This window comes from Lacerta agilis, chromosome 1 (genome assembly GCF_009819535.1).
Source record: "Lacerta agilis isolate rLacAgi1 chromosome 1, rLacAgi1.pri, whole genome shotgun sequence".
NCBI lineage: Eukaryota > Metazoa > Chordata > Lepidosauria > Squamata > Lacertidae > Lacerta > Lacerta agilis.
Genome location: NC_046312.1, coordinates 67,585,860 through 67,611,674, shown reverse-complemented (window position 1 = coordinate 67,611,674; position 25,815 = coordinate 67,585,860). Strand labels below are relative to the sequence as shown.

Genomic DNA, 25,815 nt, shown 5'->3' with positions numbered 1-25,815 from the left:
ATTTTCACATTATAAGATGGGCCTCACATTTGTATTCCTGCCTAAATTTCACCACTGCAACAAATTTGGCTAGTAAGCAAAGTATCAACCAGAACTTATCTTGTTGTGGGGCCATTAAACAGTGATAAAAGCTACTATGCTTTTTTTTCTAGGCTGTAAGCAACAGAGTTGAAGGAATTAAAACAATATAATGATACATCTTCTCCACTGAACCACTTTTGCACCTAATTACCCAATTTCACTTGTAAGCTTTACGAGGCAAGAGCCTGCCTTTTTGGCTTGTGCTACTCTGTTAACCACTATGGGAAAACCCAGGTAAGGACCCCAGATACAGGCTGCTTAAATTACCTGGGCATGGACCTGGGAGAAGCCCTCCTGCTCCATCAGCTCCTCCCCCTGGCCCAGCCCGCATCCAAATCTGCACTCCCATTTGCCAATCCTGGGTCCAGGCTCACATCCGGTTCCTGAAAGCTGGCACGCCCCCGCCACTCATCCAGACAGGGTGTTGATCCCGAGATACCCTCATCTGGGACTTAGGAGGCGCCTCTGCCGTCCTGCAATGCCGCCACACTGAGGGGGTGAGCAAACTTGTGTTGCTCTGTTAAGCACTATGATGGTGCTGTAGAAATAAGTAATAGCAATGTTTGAGTTCTAAATATCAGTCTGGAGTCCTGGGTGGCATTTTTGAAGAGTAAAACACTGGACAAAATCTGAGCTGTGTATAAAATGTGACTGCACTCCATTAATATTATTTATTAAATTTGTATCCCACCCAGAGGGATTGACAACAGGTGATACAAGCAAAACAAGCAATAAGCCAGACTAAAATAAGAATGCAACTACAACAAAAACATGCAAGGTAATAAAGGAAGTAAAAGTAGGTAATAAAAAAGAAGGTAATAAATCTGCTGAAACTAGACAAAGCCTGGGGCTGTGTACACATTCACATTTACTCTGCATCCAGTGTGCCCCCACCACTTGGGAAGTGGTGTACATCCGACATCCTATATCTATACATTCATGAAATACTGCGTTTTTATGCATTTTTCTCTGAACCAGTTTCAATGTGAACTGAAAAAAAGAACAACCTAGGTGTGTTTTAAGCTGGCAACGTGTACACAGCCTGGTTTGCGTGGGGGTGAGAGAGAGCACATGCACAATGCTTTCTAATCATCACTGAGGCTCGTCCACACTTTGCCTGTCCTGTGACTAGAAAACACGGGTTCAAGAGATTTTCTGCTTATCCAGTGCATCTGCGCCACCATTTTCCCCAGGAAAACCTGCGTGTTACCGCTGAATCAAAGCAGGTGTCAATCCACTGAAAACCCAATTGACATTTACTCCAATTCAGCAGTAAAGAGCAGGTTTCCCCAGGAGGAAGCAGCGGGACAAGCATAAGTGTGAACAAACCCTGAGTTTGAGTGTAAATGTGTTTCCCTACCATTTCTCTTGGCAGGCAGTTTCAAAGTGTGAAGGATCTCACCAAAAGCCTAGCTGTGCACCCTTCAAATAATTAATATGCAGCAGTAGAGGCCAGTCCACAACCCACAAAGTACTTGACTTTGGGTCTGATTAACTTCACTTCAGCATAACACGTTTAGCTATCAAATGCAGTACATATCCCACCTCAAAGGATTAAATATTGCTAGTTTTGATTTGACTCTATACACATCTATTTAGAGTCCAGATGGTTGCCTGGGGCAACACATGGGCCTGTTTTGAGACTCTTGCCAGGGCTGCTTCATACCATTTTCCAATGCAGGTTTAGGCAGAAAAGTTGTACAGCTGTCCTCTCTTATGTTCAGACTGGATGGGGTTAATCCTCTGAAGCATATATATATATATGCCTCTGATCAACACACTGGCAACAGGGAGGCTCCTATAAACAATTCAGTGAACTTGTTTGAAATGGCTTTTTGCTTCTGTTTTCTTACGTGTCATATGGGTATGAGAGGACTGACAACTTCTGTTTTTCAAAAATTCTGCTGGCTGGGTGAGCCAGGGAGCACAACACAACAGACTCCAACAGGTCAGGTAGGGAGGAAGTAGCAACAGGCTTCTTGTATCCAGTACTATGGGGTGGAGAAGTAACACAGGGAATTTGGTCTGAGAGCAACGTCTGCATCCCATGGACAGAGGGAGGGGACTGGGAGGGGGGTGAGTTGTAATGGAAAGAGGGCAGGGGAATTATTAACCATCCCTACTGCTATTCCACTTAAAATACCGTATCCCTTTCTTATTCAGCTTATCACTAAAATAAGCAGCTGTTTGGGTTTATTACACATGTATCTGTGTTGCTTGGCATTTATTTTGCATTCATGGACGGAAGAACTGAAGCTCACATACTACTAAATAAAGATGATGCCTGCTTTTACTAAAATGATGATGGTGGCCTTACTGGGGGAAAAAATAACAATATAGCAAATGTTTGGCTTTTACATAAACAATAACTGTCCCAAAGGCTTTGATTTTTTTAAAACACAGGATTTTTTTGTTTTGTTTTTCTTGCTTTGATAATATTATGAGGAATAGAAAAGTAAATCCGGCAAATTATCTTAAAAGATGCCTTTCTTCTTCTTTGGAATTTTAATCCTGCCTACCTAAGATCAGACTGTAGAACCTCGCACCCTCCCTCATCAGGATGCCGTCATGGGCCAAATTTGGGAAAGTGTGTATTTTCCCGCACATGGACACACAAGCCCATGCATGCTTGGACAGGCAAGACAGACCTTTCTCCCATTTCTCCTCAAAAGACTGTGTGTGCAGAAGCCACTTATTCAAACACAAATGTATTCCAAACATGTAAACACCGGAATGAGTCTGTATGTCTGAATCAGCCAGTGTATTTGGAGAACTGAGAGCTCTAGTGACCATGACCTTCAGGCCTCCTAGATAACCAAGGAGACTCCCAAACAGAAAAAAATGTAAAAAAGCAAAAGGGCAACTGTTAAATAATGCTAAGTCTTAGGTAGATGCAGTTACTGCATCCGGCAAATCCCCTGTTTGATCGTCTGCCTAAATATCGGTAACAGCTTGATTTTGGTCCACAACAAATGTGTTTGCATCTTGCTGTCTGAATCTTTAACCCCACGGGATACAATTGACCTTCAGTTACCCTGGGCTGGCTAATCAAGCTCCACTTGCAATACTTGGTAATTTTAAACCTGTACATTGTAGAGATGCTGAACTCCCACTCCTACCCACCCCCTGCTGCTGTCTGCTCTTATTACCTTCTAAACCTTAATGATGCTGCTCCCGTTATCAATGCATTTTCCTTTGGAATGGCTATCCAAACTTAATCAGCATAACATGAAGCACGCCAGCAAAATAACCTCTCTGCCTGTTTACAGACAGTGAATCACAACTGACAGACAGCTGCTCCGACTAGAAATGGGAAGTGCTTATGCCACCCTCCTTGCAAACTGCTGCTAGGCTATGTTATTTATTCAGGAAAAAAAAATACTTTTCATGTTGGCTTACCTGTTCTCTCTGGAAAGCAGCCACTTAAGAGAGGAGCACAAATAAGTGTCTCTTGGCTGAGGAAATGGGTTGTTACTAAGCAGAAGAGCGTGCACCGCGTAATCCCTGGAAACAGCTTTTACTGTACAGCGTCAGGAGTGCTGATGAGAGAAAATGACTAGACCTTCCCGGTGTTCATCTGGGGCTCCTTTCCTGTTTGGTAAAGCCCTCTTCGAAAACTAGGCTCAGAACAGAGACCATTTCCCCTCTTACTTTTCAGTCTATGGTATGTTTTCTCGGCTGTTTTTCCAGATCAATAGAAAAAGGAAAGGGGAAAAAATCCCATGGTGAGACAGAAATGAGAGCAATCATTCTGTTTTTAGCCAGATCTTCTTTAAAAGGAAACTCTCATTATGGCTTATAACAGATGCTTGCAAACGGAGACTACAGAGGTGTCTTACTATCAACCCATCAAGAAGAAATCACAAACAATAATTCACCCCAAGGTACATATTCAGCTACCTACGCAACTGCTGAACTTCAGAACTCAGTGTCATCTAAAGCCAAGGAAGGCATATTTCTGGAGCCTGTGCTTTACAGAAACCTCTTTTAAATACAGTATATCATTATTACACCTCTGCTGGTGGAGGAAAGAGTATTCAGCATTGCCCTAGAGAGCCACTGTTTGTACGTATGAAGAATGATGCAATCAGTACATCTAAAAAGCAATCCAACATGGGATTATACTGTACAACTCAAACAACAATGTCTGAATATCAATAGACCAAATTCAGTTCTGTTTTATCACCATGTGCAAATTATGATATCTTAATTCCTGTAAAACACAGCTCATCAGTCTTGAAAATACTGTTACCTCTTCACATGGATTGATGCTATTTATACTTTTGATTGAAAGAGGCAGGGAAGAATATACGCAGGATCCACTTCTTTTGAAGCTTTCCTGATACCTGTTTTGAATTGAATCCAAACTTCTTTTAAAAAGCTGAAAATGAAATGCTGTAGAAAAAAAATGCATTATTATAGAGAACTCTGACTGAAGTAATGAAACTCCTTAGGTCGTCTTCAGATGTGGTTAAATTTGGCTTCATATTTTTCCTGTCTATAAACCGAATTTTAAAACTGTATGGTCAAGGACACTGGTTTTTAAATGGTGACCCATGGTGTACAGTACTTGTTTTTTTATGTCTTGAAACCCCAAGGGCCATAGCTCAGTGGTACAGCATCTGCTTTGCATGTTGAAGTGGCAGGGCTGGGAACATCCTCTTTCTGAAACCCTGGGGAGACGCTCCTGTCAATGTACACAGGACAAAGGGTCTGACTTAGTACAGTATAAGGCAGTTTTTATGTTCCTACATTCCTAAAACAATGGCAAAAATAACAGGAAAATGTTTGTACCCTTTTCCTGAGCAAACAGTTCCCAAATAGCAAATTATGACTAAATTTATTCTGACATCTCCTTCCGCAAAAAAAAAAGCTGTACTGAAAGTGTGAGGTAAAAATTAAGTGTTGAGGTACTCGTGCAGCCCACTTGGTATGTAAAGTTGGGCCGCCCTGTACAAAATGTCTTCTGCAAGATAAGGGCAGGAAGCTGCCCTGCTTCTTGTGGCTAGTTGCAAAACAGATATTTTCTGTTGAATAACCTGCTGTACAACAAGCTTCTGCTAGCACAACTGTTGTGCTGGATTTTCTATTGCACAACCATTATTCTCACCCTTATGATAGCACAACAGCGTGGTCAGAGAACATTGAATCCAAGCCTTTGAGTTGAACATGAGGATTGGTTTACATGGTGTTTTGGCCACAGGTGCCATACGAGTGATACCACACCAAGGAAACAGTTTTGTGTTTTTAAAGTGTTCTTTAAAAGCCTCCACTGAGACATAGAGCTCACGTTAGTGACCTGAACCACCATCCTTAAAGCTGTTTATTGAACATTCATTCCAATTTGCTTGCACAAAGCTTTTGCAGAAGTTAGACTATGTTCAGTCATTATTAACCATTCATTCTGATTTGTTTGTGGGGTGATTATACAACAATGAACATTCATTCTGACTGGTTTGTAAGAGTTTTACATCTTCCTGTTAATCATTCAGTCATCTCACATTTTTCAGTGCATTTACCCATCACCAGTGGGTTTTTTTCTAGAAAAAGAGGTGCCAGAATTCCCCATGAATGCCTCCCTTGTTCTCTTATAATGGCAATGCCGCCCAACTGAGAGGTGCTGGAACTAAGCTCCAGTGAGTTCCAGATGAAAAAAAAGCCCTGCCCGTCACTTTCCTAACTGCAAAAAGTGTGTGTATGCTTGTAAGTGAATTTATCGTGAAGGATGATGGATCACTTTCATCAACTTTAATTGCTCAAATCTAAATTTCTGATACGTGCTTGAATCACAAAATAAGAGAGAGTCTGAAGGTGCCCTTATGAAGCTGATGTCAACAACTTCAAGTAATAATGTTACATCACTGGATACCAAAGAACTTTAAGAAAAAGTTATTCTTTGACTAAATATGTTGCTATGTTAAGTAAGTCAAACAGTGAAAGTAGTGTTCAGCATCTGAATTTGGATTTTAACTTAGAAAATCCATCATGACAATTCATATCAGGGTATGGCACATGAACCTACATTTGTTTCAACCTGATAAAATTTCTATCTATCACCCAGATAATTTCACCTGCCGTATCATCCTTCCTGCCTCCATAAGCAAATGTTCAGATAATAACTCTCAAAGAGCATTAACCAATTGCTCAGAACTCTTGATATTATTCACATTTTCTCTAAGGCCCAATTAGGGGATATCAGGGAGTATTTTAAAATACAAAATGCTGTACTGTATGTCTTCATATTTACCTAACCAAGCCCAGCTGCTCTGCTTGCCTTTTGAGTGGGCAGCAGCAGCAGACACTGACCAAAACGGGTCTGAAGCAACTCCAACTCAACCCACCTTGAACACTTATGCAAACTGCTTGCAACATTTTATTTACTCTCCAACCTGAGCTCTTATTGGTGTGATTAATAGAGTTATGCTATCATCCACACCTCAGGGTGAATGTCTAATTAAAACTAAGGGGTATTCATTTTCAGACAGCATTGCATGTAACACATTGCATCACTTGCCTTTGGAGAGGTTTCAACAAAGCAATTTTACGTGCAATCCCTATAATCTGGTGCCTGTAATGTGAAGCTAGCAAAAATAGCATGTGTAATTATAATTCTGGTTTTTAAAAAAATAATATGGTGAAATTCTCCATCACCTTTAATGTTTCTATTCACTGGACATCTAGTGGTCGTGATGGCTATGGTTTGGTGAGCTTCACATTCTGGAATTCATTTTAAAAAAAACTGACAGAAAATGCCTGCCTTCAAATTCACTGTCTCATTCACATGTGGTGGACTAGGAGGTGGTCACCTATTTTTCAGGAGCGGGGAATAAACTGCACAAGGGCTATGGAATGAATATGCCTTATGTCATCCCAGGGTAATGTGGGTTTCAAAATATGATGGATGCTCTTTCTCACTTATAATGCCCCCAAAAAGAAAGGGAACTGTTTTAAAACAGTTGAGAGAACAACCATGCACTCACTGCCAATAGTAAGCCCTCTCACTCCCACTAAACATTTTCAGTTTTCACTCTCTAAAAACCCTCCCTTAGTCTTGGGGAGACAATCTGCTCCCAATTTTGAGCCAAAACCCCTTTCCTGAAAACTTTCAGTTCAGCGCTCAGATTCCCACTTATTACATGATAAGCAAGCAAACAAACCAACGAGAAAAAAAACAAGCCCGCAGTTCACTAGCAGTTCTGGTTAGCTATTTGAGTTTAACAGCAATTCCCTTGGAAAAGGAAGGCATGGAATGACATCATCTGGAAGGTTCGGAGACAGCTGAGCAGTTCTCCAGGGTAAAAGGCAACATCACAAAAGTGGATACAGCAGCAAGGAATGGCAGACGCAGCTCATGCCAGATAAGTAAGCACTTCTGTTTTTATAGCACCCAGAAAGAAGCTGGGTTCCCCATTCAGCATCCATAAACTGCTGTCTGCATAAGCATGGTCTGGAACAAGGATCAAATATTGTATATCTAGTGAATTTCACCTGCTTCAGAAAGGGCAAAGCATCTCCCTCAGAAATTGTTCTAATACACACAATGGGCTGAACTCCTATTGCTCTGTCCCAGCTTCTGCTAACCTAGCAGTTCAAAAGCACACCAGTGCAAGTAGATAAATAGCTACCGCAATGGCAGGAAGGTAAAGGGCATTTCTGTTCACTCTGGCTTCTGTCACGGTGTTCCGTTGCACCAGAAGCTGTTTAGTTATGCTGGCCATATGACCCGGAAATTTGTCTGTGGACAAATGCCGGCTCCCTTGGACAGAAGCGAGATGAGCACCGCACCCCATAATCGCCTTTGACTGGACTTAACCGTCCAAGGGTCGGTTAATAACCAATAAGAATATATTTGTTTCTCAAAAAAAAAAGTTTGTTCAGGGATGCTGCTAACCAGGTTGTACATAATAAGTAAAAGTACTGACGGATGCACACACATACACGCACACAAGCTGGATACAAAAGGGCTCCCTCCACTCCCCGGGCTCAGACATGCACATTCGGCACAACTGATCTCTTTAAAGCCACATAACATGCTGAGCTCAAATGTCAGCAGTTCCCTGCCCCTGCACTCAGCAAGCATGGACAATAGCAGGGCCAGGATACTTTTAGGCCATATGCATCACATGTGCTTTCTAAAGGCACCTGTCCTTCACAGCTAGCTCCCTCCCATGCCAATGTCATCAACAGCCCAATCCTATACCGTATACTCCTACTGTATCACATGAGGCTTATCTCCAGGAAACTGGGCTTAGTAGTTTATATGCAGCTTTAAACTCCCACATAAAGTTTAGGATGATGCCCGTATAGTTGCCCACAGAGTTTAGCCTACCTTGGCTTTCAAATTTTTATCCACAGCCTTCTTACTGGCATGGACATGCAAGTGCCTTCCAAGCAGCTTCAAGCAATATCCAGTGATCCTCCAAACAAGTCTGAAATGTATAAATACATTTGCCGGATTACTATTCTGTTATGAACAAGAATAAATAATAAATTGTTCCCACATCTACAGCTATGTGATTAGTTCACTCAAGGCTACTCTGAGAAATATAGGTGTCCTGGACAGAAGTTATGGATGTGAATGTTTCAGTCAAGACAGTAAATAACACCTTTGAGGCTTTCTCAAAATATTTTTGCCACGTGTGATTGATACAAGAGAGGGCACAGAAGAAAACCAGATGTTCATGGTAATCAGTGTTGGACTTAAATTTACAAAATAAAGGAAGTTACGCCTCCTATCAGAAAATTTCAGATGACTCTACCACCTGGGATCTGTATTCTTGCTTAGCTGTCTATTCCAAACATGCCCATCTCTTTTCATATAACAGGCTGCTAACCCTGCCCCAATGGGGCCACGAGCTCTTTCCTTCCCCTCCTTCCCTCCCTCTGAAAACCACTGCTCCCCACCCTATTTCAGCAGCTGGTTATTCAGTAATTTCTGAATGCCCAATGGTCAATAAAAATGTCCCTTCCATCGTATAGATGGGTCAGCCCCAAATTCATCATTGATTCTTTTATCATGGAATAGATAGCCACATACTGTACTGTAATTCAGTCTGTGATGATGCCTAGCCTTGTCACAGCTGTAGAGTCAAATTCATCAAGTACAATATCAAACACATAAAAGTCTAATTTTTGCTGGGCTCAGATCAGGGTATCTCCTGTCTTTCGCTGCCTCTCAATAGTGTTCAGTACACACAGTAACATCATTTTACTGAGATTCAGATTTGTTTTCCTTCCTCTTCAGATTCCTGACATATTAATTAGAGATTTGCACCTGGTGCCTTGTGTGGGCCTATGAGAATATCGCTGTTGATTGATTCTTTGCCCTGTCATTTCTCTTCTGTTTTTTTAAAAGCACATAATACCGTAATTCCTGATTTATAACAAAAGATGTGAGACACATAATTAATTACCGTTCCTGCCCCCTGTTCTACAGACTGCAGAATCTGTTGGCAGACACAGTCAGGCATTTTCTGAATTGACTGAGGCACGCTAAAAAATATTGCTGCCATTCCCTACACCATCACTGCCACACCTCAGAAAAGCTAAGTAAAATGTGTGCAACATATCCATACTCACACTTGCAGATTTCCCCTTAGTTTGAGCCACAGCAGTTCACAGCACTGAACCACCCAAACTGCTCTCTAATTGAAAAAGCACCCTTGGGATTTAGTGCACCATCAAGTTGCTATGGGCAAAAGCAATCCCAGGCACACATACAATAATACAACATGGGAACAACCCAAGGCAGAGTTCCTGCTTGCTTCCAGGCAACCTGTTTACTGAGATTTCATCCTGATTTCTTTGCATAAAGTTTTCAAGGAGGTGAGCTGACATTGGCTATTTATTGAGCATTCATCCCAATTTGTTTCTGGGGAGGTTAGACAATGCTCTGGCAAGCAAATGTTATCTCAAACTTTCCACTGCATTTTCTCATCACTTTCCTTATTGCAAAACGTCCAATTTTGAAAGGAAGTGGGCTTGTTGTAAAATAGCTCTAAAACAACTTTAATTCCACAACCTGAATTTGCCAGCATATGATTGAAATCCACCTGAAAATTGTGACTGTCTGGAAGCACCCACAGTGTGATTCTGCCTTTGAATTACAACCACTTGATGGGGATAGGATCACTACTAGTTCTCTTGAGAGTCCCATGGACTGCAAGAAGATCAAACCTATCCATTCTTAAGGAAATCAGCCCTGAGTGCTCACTGGAAGGACAGATCCTGAAGCTGAGGCTCCAATACTTTGGCCACCTCATGAGAAGAGAAAACCCCCTGGAAAAGACCCTGATGTTGGGAAAGATGGAGGGCACAAGGAGAAGGGAACGACAGAGGACAAGATGGTTGGACAGTGTTCTCGAAGCTACCAACATGAGTCTGACCAAACTGCGGGAAGCAGTGCAAGACAGGAGTGTCTGGCGTGCTCTGGTCCATGGGGTCACGAAGAGCCGGACACGACTAAACGACAACAAACTGGGTTAGTTTGCTTGCAACACTTGTACCCTGCCTGTCCTCATAAAAAGGCTCAAGGTGACTAGCAGCAAAATCAAACCATTAGCTAACAATTTAAAACATAAGTTACAAAACCATTAAAATACTATAAACAGCAATGGGAAAACAACAATAATGGAGCAGTTTTCAAAAATTACAGTTTTAAGATTACAAACAAGTAGAGAGAGTAGTAAAACCAATACAATCATCCGTAAACAAAAATCCTTCTTACATAGAAAAGTTTATTCTAGCTTCTGGAAGGGCATTAAAGAAACAGTGAGACACACTTTCCCCAAAGAGAATTTCAGAGCCCTAGACAAAGACACAATAGAGGCCCCTGTTGCACCAGCATTATGCAACATTGGCATTATTACCACAATACTCACTAACACATGTGGCTAAAATGGGCAGAGTTGACATCTAATGCACAGAAGTCAGTTGCAACAACACTGTAACATATCAAATTAAAGGATGGAGCAAGTTAAATAAAACTAAGGGATCAGTGGAGAGCCTAAGCTGATTGCCCTGTGCTATGACCACGATCACCACTCTACCATGCTGTCACACCATATCATAGAATATATCGAGGCACATGACATGGGGCTCTATCTTATGGTAGACAACTAAGACCTTCAAATGTTGATGAAAAGGAATACTTGGTGTGAAGGAGAGGAATGTTGTTAACATTTTTTTTCCAAAATAACTCACAGGAACATGGGACTTCATATGCAAACACCCATTAAGAACCTCAGCTCCACTGCTGAGGTGCAAGGATAAGATAAGTAAGCAAGGAAAGGCAACTTACCAGGGAAGGGCAGACCATACCTCCGAGTCATCACAGCATAACTCTTACATCTTTTCCATCCGTTTCCCCTAAGCAAAGAGATGGGTATGTGAGTCCTCAAACACTCATGACCACAGTGTGTGTGTGTGTCCCACAGCCCCCACCTTAAGGAAAGAATGTAAACAGCACTCTCTTACTCAGCAGGCTGGAGCTGTCTGAATGATGGTGTCCTCCATATGTTCAACCAAAGCAAACCTTTCCTCTCCAGGCTCAAGCCCAGAAATAGCTGTTTCTGCAAATTTGCAGCTGAAGCTGGCTTTTCAAAATAAAAAAAGGTTGACTACTTGTGCGAAGCATGAAGGAAAAGATGGACAACACTGATAGATGAGCCAGAGAGTGATTCATTGGCGTGACTGTTACTCATTTCAGTCCAGGCAGGCTCTCTGAAGCTTTTTATATTAAGGCTGCAATCCACAGCATACTTACTAAAGAATAAGCACCAGTGAACAGAGCAGGGGCTTACAGTTTTGTAAGCATGATGTTGCCCTAAGGTTATATGTTTGGTTAAGGTACCCAGCTTTGCTTCCTTCTTGCATCTCTAGCAGAACATTATATATTGAGCCAAATAAATTGTCAAATAGCAGAACAGTTGTAAAAAGGACACAGACAATAATGGTGGATTTGAAATTATTGAATAATTTGAGAAACAATATCATTAAACTAACCCAAGCTTGAGATTGTGTAAGAAAGATTTCTCATTCTTTGCCATTAGGACGCCAGACAAGTCACTAGTGTCTGAACCATCACTACAGAGGTCAGTAGCACACTAAAGGTGCTTGCAGTCTGTTTGTGGAGCATCTACCTGATTTGTTTGCACAAAATTTGAGGAGAGGGTATATGACATTATATCAAGCAGATGTTATACCACACTTTCCAGTGTGTGCAAGAATACCAAATTAATGTCAATTGTGCACACAGAATTTGCCACTGAATCATACCCACAAAATTGTGACTGTCTAAGCACCAGCATTAAGTGCTAATCATTTCATTAATTAAAGGGTTTACCTGCAGAATGCTGGTGCAGTAGTGAAAAGTTCAAATAAAGGCCTGGGATCCTAAAATGATAATCCAGTATACAGTATTTCCAGAAAGTTCTGTTATTCAAATACTACCAAGAGAAAAGCAAGAAAAACTCTCCACAATATAAGAATCATCTGCCCAAAATCTGGTTATGTAGCATATTTTCATAGGATAAAACTTGCTGTGTGTCACTAAAATTATGTAATTGGTCAGTATTCCAACATAAAAAACAAACCTTATATTCCATTGATGGGTCAGCAAAATATCAGATTCTCCTTTTCCCAATGTAATTATCTAAGATGCATGTGACTTCTTTGCATGATCTTAGTTGATCAATCCCATTACATTTTGCTCATGAAATAAACTGTTATCGCTGGGAGAAGCATATAACTGCAATTATTAGTCATACTATGAATTATTTACAATAAAACAGAGGAGTTTCTAGGAACAAATGAAAATGTTCAGTCTTTCTATTATTGTGTGTAGACAGTGTCATTATATAGTTTAATCCCCAGGTGGTACTTAACTTGGTTGTACTTGGAGGAATCAGGAGTTTGCTGTTGAGACAATGAAGTTCATGTTTAGTTTTCTGACTGGTGTATCCTACCCTTCCATGACATATGGAACACAATAAAATACTTGCCCTGTTTCCTGAATAGAATAGAATAGAATTTTATTTATGGCCATAGGCCCATACAAGTAAAAAAAAACATAGATAACAACTTGTGCAAGTGGGAACAACAGCCGCTAAAACACCACAATAACAATAAAATCCCTGTTTCCTGGATTTTGTTACTATGGTGGCCAAAGGCACTTGTGAATTCAATAACATTCATTTGTAACCTCATGCCCCTGATTTTAGTTCATCTCCTGCTTGGAATTGGATCTTCCAGGGTCTTCTGGGGACAAGAAATGCTCACACAAAAACATTGATTTTGCTCTGGGGCCCATTCAGCACAAGTCAGGCCACCTAGTGTCAGATTTATCCTGTGCCATTGTGTCATTCTGATGTTAAAGATGTGTGTATATGGGTTTGTCACTGTTTGAACTTAGGCTTTGGAGTCAGGGAGACAAACATGTCCCCTTGCCCTGGAATAGTTGTGTTTCTTGTGGGAAGGGGAGCACAGCTTGCTCACCCCTCCCCCAGCAGTCTTTCTCATTTATTTTAATCTGACCTATACCAGGGGTTGCCAACATTTTTGGACCAGTGGACACATTATGACTTTTGAGAGGGTGCTGGGGACAAAATGGCTGCTATGGGGCTGGCATAACACTAAACTGTTGTAGTGAGGAACGTGGAATAACACACAATTAGAAGAAGTGTGCATGCACACGAAAGCTCATACAAAGAACAAACTTAGTTGGTCTCTAAGGTGCTACTGGAAAGATTTTTTTGGTTTTTTTTACACAATTAGAGAGACAACAATCCCTGACAACATAAGGCCCTATACAGCTCAGGACCAGCTTCCTTAAGACTGCCTTATCCCTTACACATCCAGAGTACCTGGCACTGGTAGTAAATAGCAAGTGTTCCAAGTAGTGCTGGGTGGCCACCTATTAAATTTCCCACTATGCTGCAAAGTGATACTACATCACTTTCCCAAAGCGGAAAATGAAAAGGCTAGTTAGGATATAGCTGCTTCTTGGAAGATCAAGCGAGAAAGAAAGGGAGCAGCACAACAGGTGGCTTCATTGATGAAGTATTGTACGGAATAAATATTGACAGCCCAAGGCCAATGCTAGGTGTTTCTACTGCTCACTCAGTTCAATAGGACATAGTCCCAGATGTGTAGCTGTGTAGCCTCAGGGAGTCAGTACCCCTGAAATCAAAAGGACTCACTTCTGAACATGCCTGAACGGCAAGGCTGCACGCCGAGGAACATACAGTTCAGGGATACAAAAGGACAACAAAATGACTTGGCTGGGATTTATTCCAATTTTGCGTTCTCCAATGACGTTAATCAAGCGAAGAGGGCCGCATTAAAAGGCACACCAGCAACTGCCTTCTAATAATTTATAAGTGTCTGAGGTGCCACAAGACTGCAGTTTTGACTGAAAGCACAGATACCGCCCACTACGCTCAAGGGAGGACAGGGGAAAACCTCCACAGGTGAAGCCTTTTAAAAATATATATATATCAGCCAATGGTACGTGTTAGGCGCTTCCTTTTTTCCGCTGAGGAACGTTTCCCGCCCTCAAAAGGGGCTCTGCTGATTCTGAATTCTCTCACTTGACTGACAAGACGAAAAGCTAGGTGACATCATCGCCTTCCAGGATGTTAACTGCATTTCACTTCAATGAGAGCGAAAACTTCCGGATTGGTTTCCCGCCCCCGCCCTTCCCCTCCAATGCAAAGCGGGAATTAAACATAGAGCTGCTACAGGGCTGGAGCGGCACAGTACACCACAGCGTGACGGTTTTCAATGGCCACCGGAAGTGCAGGCTGTGTTGCCGCTCTCAGAATGGCCGAGCTTCACTTCTCTCTCCCGTTCTATGTGCCCCTCCCCCCCCCCCGGCGCGCACGCACCCACCCCGAGAGCATTGTGGGAGATTCCTTGAGGAAAGTCTTCTTCCGCTTCCTGCTTCCCGCCTTCCTTTCGCGTGGTGAGTAGCGGGGAGCAGGGTTTAAAATGAGCGAATAAGTTCAAGCAGGCGCGCGATCTTTTTTTGGTGGGAGTCTTGGGCGGTCTTCGTAACTGTCTCACGGGGGGGTTTATTTAATTGATACTTTTTAAAAAATATATTTTTAAGAGTAGTAGCAGTAGTAGTATTTGGGTAAAACAACCTACGTTTTCCACACTTAAGCGTGCAAAGTACAGTGGTTTTGTTATTTAATCTTTTTCAGGCTTTCACGATGAGGAAGATAAGTAAATTTATCAGGCGATTCAGCTATTCCTGTGATCAGGAACAGAAGAGAAGTGAAATAAAGTTGTGTTCTGTAGGAAGCGAACGGGCTCGATGGCTGTAGCGTCAAGTCCAGGTTTATGCCAGCTTTGCAAAATTTATAGATACTAGCTGCTATTAAAACTGTTGTAAATGAATTAAATCTTAACGTTCAGAGGCAGTCTACTTTGTATACCCGATGCTTCTGCACACGATAGGGAAGGGCTGTTGTGTATGCCTTCCAAAAGCATTTGCTTGGCCCCAGCTGGAAACAAAAGACTGTAGTCAAGGATATACAGTACAGTAGACCCATTGAAATTCATAGATGTGACAGATTTAGGTACATTAACTTCAATGGGTCTACTGTGAGTAGGACTGACATTGGCTACAGTCCAAAATTATGGATGCCCATGGATCTGTGGCCCTATCCAACAAGTCTTTTAACGTCCAAAAAACAAGTACAGCTTCATTGTGTTCATATATGCTTTTCTTGTTGGTGCTTATGGCTTACAATTGAAATGATTACAGTAATTTGAAAATAGTCTCAAAGAAGAAAGTTCTGTTTGCCTGTGACCAATAAATGATCCAGTGAAAAGCCTTGCCTAGTTATTGAAGTGTTATGTTTTATGCTTGTTCCTTACTGGCACAGAGCATGTAATAAATTAGCAATTAGTAATCTCATATACATTCAGACAGCAAGGTGGTTGAGAAATTCAATGAGGAATTTCTGTAATTTCTGATTCCGTCATGTGTGTGTCCCGTCCTTGCCCATCACATGGTTATCGTTGCATGGATGAGGAGGTACTCATTGGCCTGCCCCGTTCTTCGTATTGCCACTGGATACCTTGAGGGCTGAAGTATTACAGTGGGAAGTCTGCACAATAGGGGTCCTAACTTGTGTGGGGAAACTAAACAAGTAGAACAGGCTGCCGAAGGGCTGTGAGGTCAGTGATGGGAACATGTAGGAGAGGGCGAAGCCTGTGAGCACAACCCCATGCTTCTTGTGCTTAATGCTTGAAGGGCCTTAATGAGAACCTTTTCCTGAAACAACTTGTAGCTGTGAAAGCTGTGTGTATAATAATTGTTTAGTCACTTTTATATATTGTCAGTTATTGTGTCCTCTAGTAATTTTTTGAGAGCAACAGCTTAACTTTATACATCAAACATGTAGAATCCCAGCATTCTAGGCTCTGTGGCTTTCTTTGTGCATATTTCATTATTTAGAAAATCTGCATACTTCATTATTTATATTTATTTTAGGGAAATGTGAAATACTGTACCCAGAAGCCTGGGTAGTGTTGGAAGAGTGCACAACCATGGAAGTACATCCTTACAAATAGTGAGATAACCAAAAGCATGGCTTTTGTTATTAAAGCATAAGGTCAGTATTGTACAGGTGAAACTCAAAAAATTAGAATATCGTGGAAAAGTCCATTTATGTAGGCAATTGTTTTCATTAACTACTGGAGTTTAATATATGAGATAGACTCATGACATGCAAAGTGAGATATGTCAAGCCTTTATTTGTTACAATTGTGATGATTATGGCGTACAGCTGATGAAAACCCCAAAGTTAATTTGGGGTTCTCATCAGCTGTATGCCATAATCATCACAATTATAACAAATAAAGGCTTGACATATCTCGCTTTGCATGTCATGAGTCTATCTCATATATTAGTTTAACCTTTTAAGTTGAATTACTGAAAGAAATGAACCTTTCCACGATATTCTAATTTTTCGAGTCACCTGTAGGTATCAACATTTATAAACATTTCTTTTTGATGTTTCAAAAATATTCCTCTTTGTGAAATAAAATGTTCTGTGTTTACAGTTCTAGACAGTTAACGTATTTGGTTGAAACTGTAAATGAGTAAGAAGTTTGTGTACCTATAATTAATCGAGACTAGAGTCACATCTTGATGTCTTCAGTCACTGTGGTGTGCTATAGTACTCGGAGAGAAAAACTGGTCTTTATTCACTGACTTTGTTGTTCTGTAGCGAAGTCAGTCACCAGGTTAGTGACAGACCTACACCTGAATTCCAGTGAACTTTCTGAAAATTGGGGGAGCCAAAGTGCTGATTAAAGTGACTAAGACAGTTTCAAGGGAAGAGATTTGTAAGTAAAAATGAGCCACACAGCAACACTGCATTGCTTTTTCCTTTGCAGGCATCCAGTTTATTTGGAAAAGTTGATATGAGACCTTATTGCTTGATGGGGGGGAAAAACTATGCACCAGGTCAACTCTGGATGCCAGCTAAATGGATCAGACCTTCAACCATGCTGGATTAAGAGTCCCTACTAATTTTGTAGGCTTGGTAAATTTGTGAGCAGCTAGTATAGTTTGGATTACAAGCATCTTCAACCTTTTCAGGCCCAGGACCCACTTTAAACCCAAACATGAATTTGGCGACCCATTTCTTAATCTTTTACTGTATATTTGTATGGTGGTATTTGTTCCTGTTGCAAACCACCTTGGATCAGGCTACCACCTTACCTACCAGTTTAAGAATAGTGTTCTACATGTTAAAATTTCAAATGTGTTCTGTTCATGGCTTGGGAGCCCAGCACTGTTCCAGTTTGGCCTGTTTAACTCAAACCACACCCATCTGTCACATTGGGTGTGGTGGCTTCTGGCTTCAAAGTGGAAAATAATGCCGGGAATGGTAGCAGTTATTTGCAATCCTTTTGAAAAGTCTAAATTATCAAGTACCAAAAATGCTTGTTTGCAAGCCTCACAAGACGATTGCTTTGGGTGTACTGGTGGCGATTTGTTACCTCTTTGGAAGCTGCCTTCTGATACAAAACTATTACGTTTAACTGAAGCAAGTTCTCAATCAACCTTACATTTGGCCAGCACAACTTTCTGCTCTCAATCTGGGTGCGTCATTCCACCAATGTTTCTTTCAGTCTGCATCCAGTCAGAGGGTTCTATCTATCTGGTATGTTGCTAATGCCACTTAGTTTGAATTGCAAGTACTGAATAGGCTTGAGTTTATATTGAGGGAATACTTCCATCTCTCCCCCCCCCCCCCAAAAAAATTTTTTTTTGTTTCTTCTCAGGATTACTACGAAGGGGGAAGTGCCTAAGCAACTAAGTGGGAAAGTGCCTAAGCAACAAGAAAAAACCAGAGCATTGACTTGCATTACAAAGACATGCAGAATGATAACACCTATCCTCCTGGTGGCCCCACATCTCCCAGTGTGGGATAAGAGTTTTCTGTTACTAACCTGGTGGCTGACTGAACTATGAATAGGGCAGTCAGTGAATAAAGGTCAGTTATTGCTCTTCGAGTACTATAGCACACCATGATAACTGACAATATCTAGATGTGACTCTAGTCTCGATTGTTACTTCTCAGAATTACTACGAAGGGGAAAGTGCCTAAGCAACTGCTTTTGAAGTTCTTCAGCAGGAGAGTGGATCCATAAATCGGGGGTTATTGTTAACTTTTGTCTCAAGTATTAATAAAAAGTTTGCGTAAAAGCTGAAGTTGTTTGGTTTTTGTTTGTTACATGAGTATATAATTTTGAGGAACGCGTTCCAGTGGAGGACGAATTCTGTAATATTATTCAAACTTGCATATTGTTATGTATGTCTTTGCAACCTCCCTTGCATATTTTATGTCTCCAGGGGATGTTCATAGGACTGATAACATTGAAATTGCACAAAGTAATCACACAGAATTGGTGTTGGAGGGATTTTCTTGATCTCCTTTATGGACCAGGCCCACTCTGAAAAACAAAATTAGCTGGTGGAAAATCTAGGATCCAAAACAGGTTGAAGACAGCTTATCCTGGTTTGCTGATACTTCCTGCCTGTTGGGGTGTAGTTTTTTCAGTGGTGACACAGCCACTAATACGCCACTTAACTATTGGTTAAGCTAAAGGCTCATGCACAAGTTATTTCTGCTTTGTCCTCCCAAGTTCCTGTGTAATATTAAAGTGCAGAGGATTTTTCACCAGTTATTTCTGAAAAGTTGCTCTAGAATCCTTAAGACTATAGAGGGGGCTCGGTGAAAATCCCCTCTCCTTCCTGATAGCAGGCTCATCTATGAAAAGGACATTTCCTGCATCCAGTAGTCTGCTGGAGAAGGCCAGTGGTGACTATCCCATTAAAGAAGTTTGAAGCGAGTGGTATGGTAATGCCACTGGATTCTGGGTGTACACTGGAATTTGTGAGCTACCTTTAAGAGTCCTGGTATATGTTTCCTGGTTTTTAACACAAATTATGTCCTGCATAGGGAATCATTCAATTCTAAAGAAAAACCATTTCAATTTAAATAGCTGCCTAAATTTGTAAAATGTTTTTCCTTAAAGATTATAGCTAGTTTGTGCTTGTTCACATCTGCTGGTGTGAACTGCACAGTTTACTACCTAAAAAAACATGTATTAAACAGCAGAATAATGTGAACATGGTCACCTTAAGACTATGGCATGATAAATGGTATACAATCAAAATTCTGGGCAACCACTTGGCACAGAAAGATACATTTCCAGTAGGGACAAAAGCCACTGGTATCATGTCTCTGAATTGCTCATGTGCAGGTGCTCTCACATGCAGAACACTCCAAACACAATTTCACAAAACAATATTCACGTGCTTAAGCCTAGCTTTACAATGAGAAGGGCTGAAACGGGAATTCTGACTCCTGTGTCACTTCTGTGCTCGTACATTGAAAGCAAGAAAACAGCTGAAATTGTGTTTATTGGAGCCTGGATACATAGAAAAATCCTTTATGCCACTAACACACAGGCACCACCAACTTCTTTGATTTTCTCTTCTGCCTTTCTGCTGAAGAATTTTGCTTTCACGATTACAGGCTGTTTGGGAAGTTTCCCCTTGCCCAGGACTTTGTAGTAACCCTGGAAAGATAATGAGAAACTCTTTAAGTCCAAATATAAGGTACACAAAGCCTCTTGTCACTACCAGCTGAACCAATTTCTGTACAATCAAAAGCAAAATATTTCAAAGTACTGTATGTAACAATGACATTGTAACAGATGACATTTAGAAAAAGTTTTGCCAAACATTTACAAATTACAAAATATAAATCACCATGTATATTCAGTATTTACAGACAGAACAATTGTTTCAGACAGAACAATTGATATTCTAGGAAGGGTTGTCAGAAAACTAATATGCTATGTTGAAATGTCACATTTTGTCCTCAGCCTGAGCACATACCATGAATGGTTTGTATACGTACTTGGATCCTACGTTTGTTCCCACCAGTTCTCCCTGTGAATCCCCAAAATTCTGTTAAGAGCATTAAGGAACCCTTTAGTACATTTTCCTTCCCCCTGTCACCAGAATTCTACACTGGATCAAAGCACCCTTAGGAACAAAGCCAATGTCAGGAATGCAGTCTCAATACAAACACTGGGTAGCCATACATATTAAGAGCAAAATCAAGTGTTTAATATACAGTATAACTATACTGAAATCCAAATTATGAGAATAGCTTTATTAGGCCAATGAAAATGTTACAAAATAGTACATAAGTTTTCAGTTCTCCGCAGCTCTTCAGGCTTGATGGTAAAGAAGCTGCCAAAGTGTGAAGGGAGAGAAAGAAGGGGAGCAAAAGGATGGAATACTGGCAAAAGCCATCTATGACTACCGGTACATCTGGGAGACAGATCTAGGGAACAGTTGGTTTTGTATTTTCAGATAGGCAATCGGCAACAGTGTTTCCTGCACCCTAAAACCCGCATAGCACCTAACAAAGCCTCATTTGAACACCTGCACTCTAGACCAGGCATGTCCAACAGGTAGATCATGATCTACTGGTAGATCACTGGACGTCTCTGGTAGATCACTGGCTCCCCCCAAGAAATTCAGCATCTTTGGCACCCCTAAAAAAGTTCTACATCTTTTCCCTGAAGCCCCCAAAACAGGGCTTTCCTTTCTTAAAAAAAAAAAAAAGCTCAACTTTGACCCAAACCCCACCAGAACATGGATGGCTTTCCTTCCATAAAAAAGCTCAACAACCTCGACCTGAACCCCCCAAAAGGGGGTAGATCACTGCCAGTTTTTAACTCTGTGAGTAGATCGCAGTCTCTTAGAAATTGGCTATCCCTGCTCTAGACTCTCACCAGATGCATAGTCGGCTTTACCACCGGTCAAATTCTCCTGACCTTTATTTAGCATCTATCCTGAAGAAGAGTTCTGGAGAACTTGAAAACTTGTACATTGTTTTGAGACATTTTTGTTGAATAGTTTCATCTTGGCCTAAGAGACATCCAGGGAGGCTCACCTAGCACCTTCATTACATATCTTTAGGTGCCAGGCAAAAACATTCCTCTTTGGCTAATTAAACACTATAGCATTTTAAGCTAGTGGGGCAGTATTTTATTGTGTTGTGTATTTTGTGCTTTTATACTGTAAACTACCCTGTGATCCCTGGCTGAATGGCGGTAAATAATAATTAGGCTGCACTCCTGTGTCCACGTAGATGTTAGTCCTACTGAATTCAATGGGGCTTACTTTCAAATAAGGGGTGTTAGAAGTCCAGCTTTCATATCTGAAACAATTTTAGGACTTACCATACTACACAACTGAACTAGCTTCACACGTTTTATATTATCAAAATAAACTTACCGAGCGTACAACGTCAATAACTGGAGCTAATCCCGCCTGATTTTTGGCATAGTTGAGTCTTGTCTGCTCACTAACAAGTGTCCAGAGTTTATCCAGATTCACTGTAGGACAGAAGTGCTGGTTTTTCTTCAAGTGGTAATGTCTCATACCAACTTTTCCAAAATAACCAGGATGACTGGCAAGAAATCACAGGCAGAATAGTCATTGTGCAACTCATTTTGAAATGCATGTGCATCACTACCTAGCTAGAGGACATACAAAGTATATGACATTAATTGAATAGCTTACTGAATGAGAAATTGTCTTCATTTAAATTTCTCTAGCCAGGTTCATCAGGTTTTTTATGCTTAAAACCACTGCAAGGTATATCTAGTCTACTAGTACCCAGCTTATTTCCCTCACACACACCTCAATGACATTGTCCCCTAGCCACTTTCAAACTGAGTTAATGTGACTTCCGGCGAGCGCACCATTGCCAGCGGTCGAGGGTTGCTTTGGCAGCAAGGCGACCCTGGCTTTCCCGGGGGTTATAATTTGCAAGGAGAGAGTTCTGCACTACAGGTAACTTTTATGCCGAAATATTCTATGACAGAAGATAGGCTACAGCAACTTCAAAAAAATATGTTATTCTAAAAGAAAGGGAAAGCTGTAGTTGATCCAACAATATACTTTTTAAACTGTGGCCACAATGGGAGGTCCTCCAAGCTCTTGATTTTTATATGAAAGCAGTCAAAGACACACAGTTCTATTTGTTTCCTTGCAGCAATCCCAGCAGGCCACCAAACACTTTTGGAAAACCAGAGCATTGACTTAGCATTACAAAGACATGCAGAATGATAACCATCCTGGTGGCCCCACATCTCCCAGTTTGAGATAAGAGTTTTCTGTTACTAACCTGGTGGCTGACTGAACTATGAATAGGGCAGTCAGTGAATAAAGGTCAGTTATTGCTCTTCGAGTACTATAGCACACCATGATAACTGACAATATCTAGATGTGACTCTAGTCTCGATTGCTGTAGATCAGTAGCATCCCATGTGATGGGTTTGAGCTGCCCTTCCGACATTGGCATGGTTGCATTCTGGGCTGTGGACACATTCTGGTGCTCCTGGTCATACACCCACACAGTCCCAACCTCACTGTCACCCTATCCAGGTAAACAGCAGCAGTGTAGCAGTTTCACCCCACCAAACAGGCCACTACTGGTATAGTTAAGTAGCTTTGCATACCTAATTCAAAATTAAAGCTGAAATCCTCCGCTTGTTTACTGGGACAAAAGTCCACCAGAAACAGTGCAATGGACTGCATCATGGCCCTAAGCAAGAGTAGGTTATTATTCCACTTCAGCCTACTGTATATTTAACAAAACTAACATATACAGGGTGGTAAAGGTTATTTTGGTACCTATTATGGATTTGCTCTTTGCATTATATAATTCAATGCTTTACAAGGGACAAAAAATGTAAACAATTGCTTACTATTTGTCAAAATTAATTCTGTGGTGGTGCAAACCCCCAGCATTACCACGGCCTCCAGGATGCTTCCTGTGTTTGCCTATAATAGAAATCAAGAACAGATTAAAACCTTGAATTCAACTTCAATTAACAAGTATTTACATGCCTTTCCCAATCTCACTGTAACCATCATCATTTCCCCCTGCAAACTGGTTTTATTTCAATGAAGGTTGTGAAATAAATAGCCAAACCTTTAAACAACTAAGTATTAAAAATGAAGCTTACAAGCACTACTGTTATCCTCTACATGACTTAGTCTAGTAATAAAGCAGAAGGTATCCTGAAACCATGACTGAGCACAAAGTAAATAATCCTCTAAACTTACCGATACGGCCGTGGCCATGGCTAACATGACCCCTCAGTTTCCTGGTCTTCCTCAGTCTGGAAGGCTTAAAAGATTAGACTTGTGTAAAATATATATATGTGTATATATGAGAAAAACATACACAACAAAGCTTGACGTAAAAGAGCTATCAACCCCTAGCAGACCACACTACTTCAGTTCAAACAATTTAAGCACAACCCCCTTTCCCCACTAATTGTTTCAACACAATTTTTTGGCTCCTTTTCATGAACTGTTTAGTTATAAAAACTCTGTAACTAAGAACTAACACATTTGCTTTCCTCCACCTCTCTCCTAACATCCCCTTTGTACCTCTTGGCTGCTGGGATTCTTTCAATGAATGGTAGATGCTCATCAGATCCAGCAAGGCACTTCTTATGCTATTAAGATTTAACACTGCCCAGTTATGCTTTAAATTAAAATGTCCTGAATAGCCACACTTGCATTGCAAATTTAATATAAACTGGATCTAGCAAAAAAAAAAAAAAAAGCCCACCCCTACACTAATATACTCTTAGTCAACCTGAGCCTGCGCAACAAGACTGAATGAAATGAAACAAATACATTACCATGCTACTTTAATTTTATATACTGTACACTGCCCTGGTGTTTCAATTAAGGGGCAGTGTATAAATACTTCAAATAAAATAGGAGGAAACCGCTTCTGCTGTGTGGTCTTTCTAGCATATATCGCTTTTTTATTATTACTATTAATATTCTGTTGGGAGCCGCCCAGAGTGGCTGGGGAAACCCAGCCATATGGGCGGGGTATTATTATTATTCTCTGCTCCCCCCCCCAAAAAAAGTACTATGTACTCTGGAGAAGAGCTTCTACAGGCCATGTGCTCTGCAGTGAGTAACCTTCCTCTTGCAAAAGGTATGTCCGAGAGCCGTCCCTTGCAAACCGGGTTTCCACATCTCCCCCCCCCCCGCGGGGGAAAGATGCGTGTGGAGCATTTCGGAATTATTTGCAGAAATTAAAGGGGGGGGGGGACAAAAACGGGGCGCAGTCCTAGGGATAAGGCTGCCACGTCCAGCTCCAGGGAATTCCACGAGGCTCTGGGCAGAGGAGGAAGGGCCCCCTTTCCCGCCTCCCTTCGATTGTAGGACGAAGCAGGAGGAGGGAGGCCCCCGGCCCCAAGCCAGAGGCCGCCCTCCTTACAAACTGCGCAGAAAGGCGCCGAAGAAGCCCCGCAAAACCGCCGGGCCCGACCGCGCCGCATCGCTACCTACCATCTTGCTGGGCCAGAGTCAAAGGGAAAGAGAGAGAGGCCTCTCTCGCGAGCTTTCACAAAAGAACCGAGGAAGCGCGCTCTTCTCGCGATGTCTAGGTCTCGCGCGGCGGGGGTGGGGAATGGGTAAACGAAGCTCAAAGCGCAGTTTCCGCCGCTCACGCATTCATGCCTCACTTCCGGTTCTGAATAAGCCGCCTCCATGTGCGGGGCAAGAGGGGCGGAAGTAGAGTTGGCCGGTGCAAAAGTTTAGCCAGTGCGCGCAGCCAGAGGCTTCCTTTGTTGAGTTGTTCTGAAATGATCATGCCCTCTTGTCTTGTTGCTCGTTGTAGGAGTAACGTTGGTAATTGGAAGAGAACACTTGAGGGTTTTAAAAGCGCGGGCGGGGGACACAATTTAGGCTGTTAAAAGAGAGTAAAGAAAGGTTAAAAGCTGGTGTGCAGTGCATGGGTTTAGTTTGCTTTCTTGATGAATAAGAACAAGAGATGTGGGTGCGCTGCGCTGTTCCGGAATCTTGACAATCCAGGAATTTACTATCTGAACTGGCAAAATGGAAAACAACAATTTACTCCGAGACACAAACATGCCTCAGTGGGTCCTACATAAATACTGGAAGTGTTATCAGTGAGAATTTCAGTATGGTGCTTGGTGTGTGTCTGGGATATCAGTGGGGTGTAGAGTTCGATAGGGAGCTGTGTGAGGCAGGACGTGTAGAAGGGTTTAAGTGTGGGATTTAATGTGGAGCAGGATGTAACACTGTCATATTGGGGCGATGTTTGGGGGGTGCATGCATGGTTATAGGGT

The 25,815-nt window shown here is 41.6% G+C and overlaps 2 protein-coding genes, 1 long non-coding RNA gene and 3 other non-coding genes across 7 annotated transcripts in view; 2 read left to right on the top strand and 4 right to left on the bottom strand.

Moving 5' to 3' along the window:
* Positions 1 to 11,429, bottom strand: part of TRIM66 (tripartite motif containing 66) — a 56,573-nt gene extending 45,144 nt beyond the window's left edge. Inside the window, exon 1 of one of the 2 annotated variants that reach the window (XM_033153094.1) lies at positions 11,381 to 11,429. The gene's annotated coding sequence lies outside the window, so the exon portion shown is untranslated. Of the gene's footprint in view, positions 1 to 3,480; positions 3,716 to 11,380 lie in introns of those variants that run through there. The other variant, XM_033153103.1, reaches the window with a different exon arrangement.
* A 3,929-nt stretch (positions 11,430 to 15,358) lies between these two features.
* LOC117048798 lies at positions 15,359 to 18,808 on the top strand. The gene is made up of 3 exons (XR_004426884.1): positions 15,359 to 15,419; positions 16,583 to 16,703; positions 18,385 to 18,808. It is a non-coding gene; the product is annotated as an uncharacterized LOC117048798 (long non-coding RNA).
* Positions 17,220 to 17,350, top strand: LOC117061796. The gene has a single exon (XR_004428150.1). It is a non-coding gene; the product is annotated as a small nucleolar RNA SNORA3/SNORA45 family (small nucleolar RNA).
* LOC117061789 lies at positions 18,540 to 18,670 on the bottom strand. The gene has a single exon (XR_004428149.1). It is a non-coding gene; the product is annotated as a small nucleolar RNA SNORA3/SNORA45 family (small nucleolar RNA).
* A 1,203-nt stretch (positions 18,809 to 20,011) lies between the features above and the next one.
* RPL27A (ribosomal protein L27a) lies at positions 20,012 to 25,146 on the bottom strand. The gene is made up of 5 exons (XM_033153070.1): positions 25,013 to 25,146; positions 23,762 to 23,825; positions 23,401 to 23,476; positions 21,923 to 22,097; positions 20,012 to 20,187 (listed from the first exon to the last, which is right to left on the bottom strand). Exons 1-5 carry the CDS (start codon positions 25,013 to 25,015, stop codon positions 20,059 to 20,061), a joined length of 447 nt encoding a protein of 148 aa, XP_033008961.1. The 5' UTR covers positions 25,016 to 25,146; the 3' UTR covers positions 20,012 to 20,058.
* On the bottom strand, positions 22,805 to 22,935 carry LOC117061784. Its single transcript, XR_004428148.1, has one exon. It is a non-coding gene; the product is annotated as a small nucleolar RNA SNORA3/SNORA45 family (small nucleolar RNA).
* Positions 25,147 to 25,815: the final 669 nt, after the last annotated feature.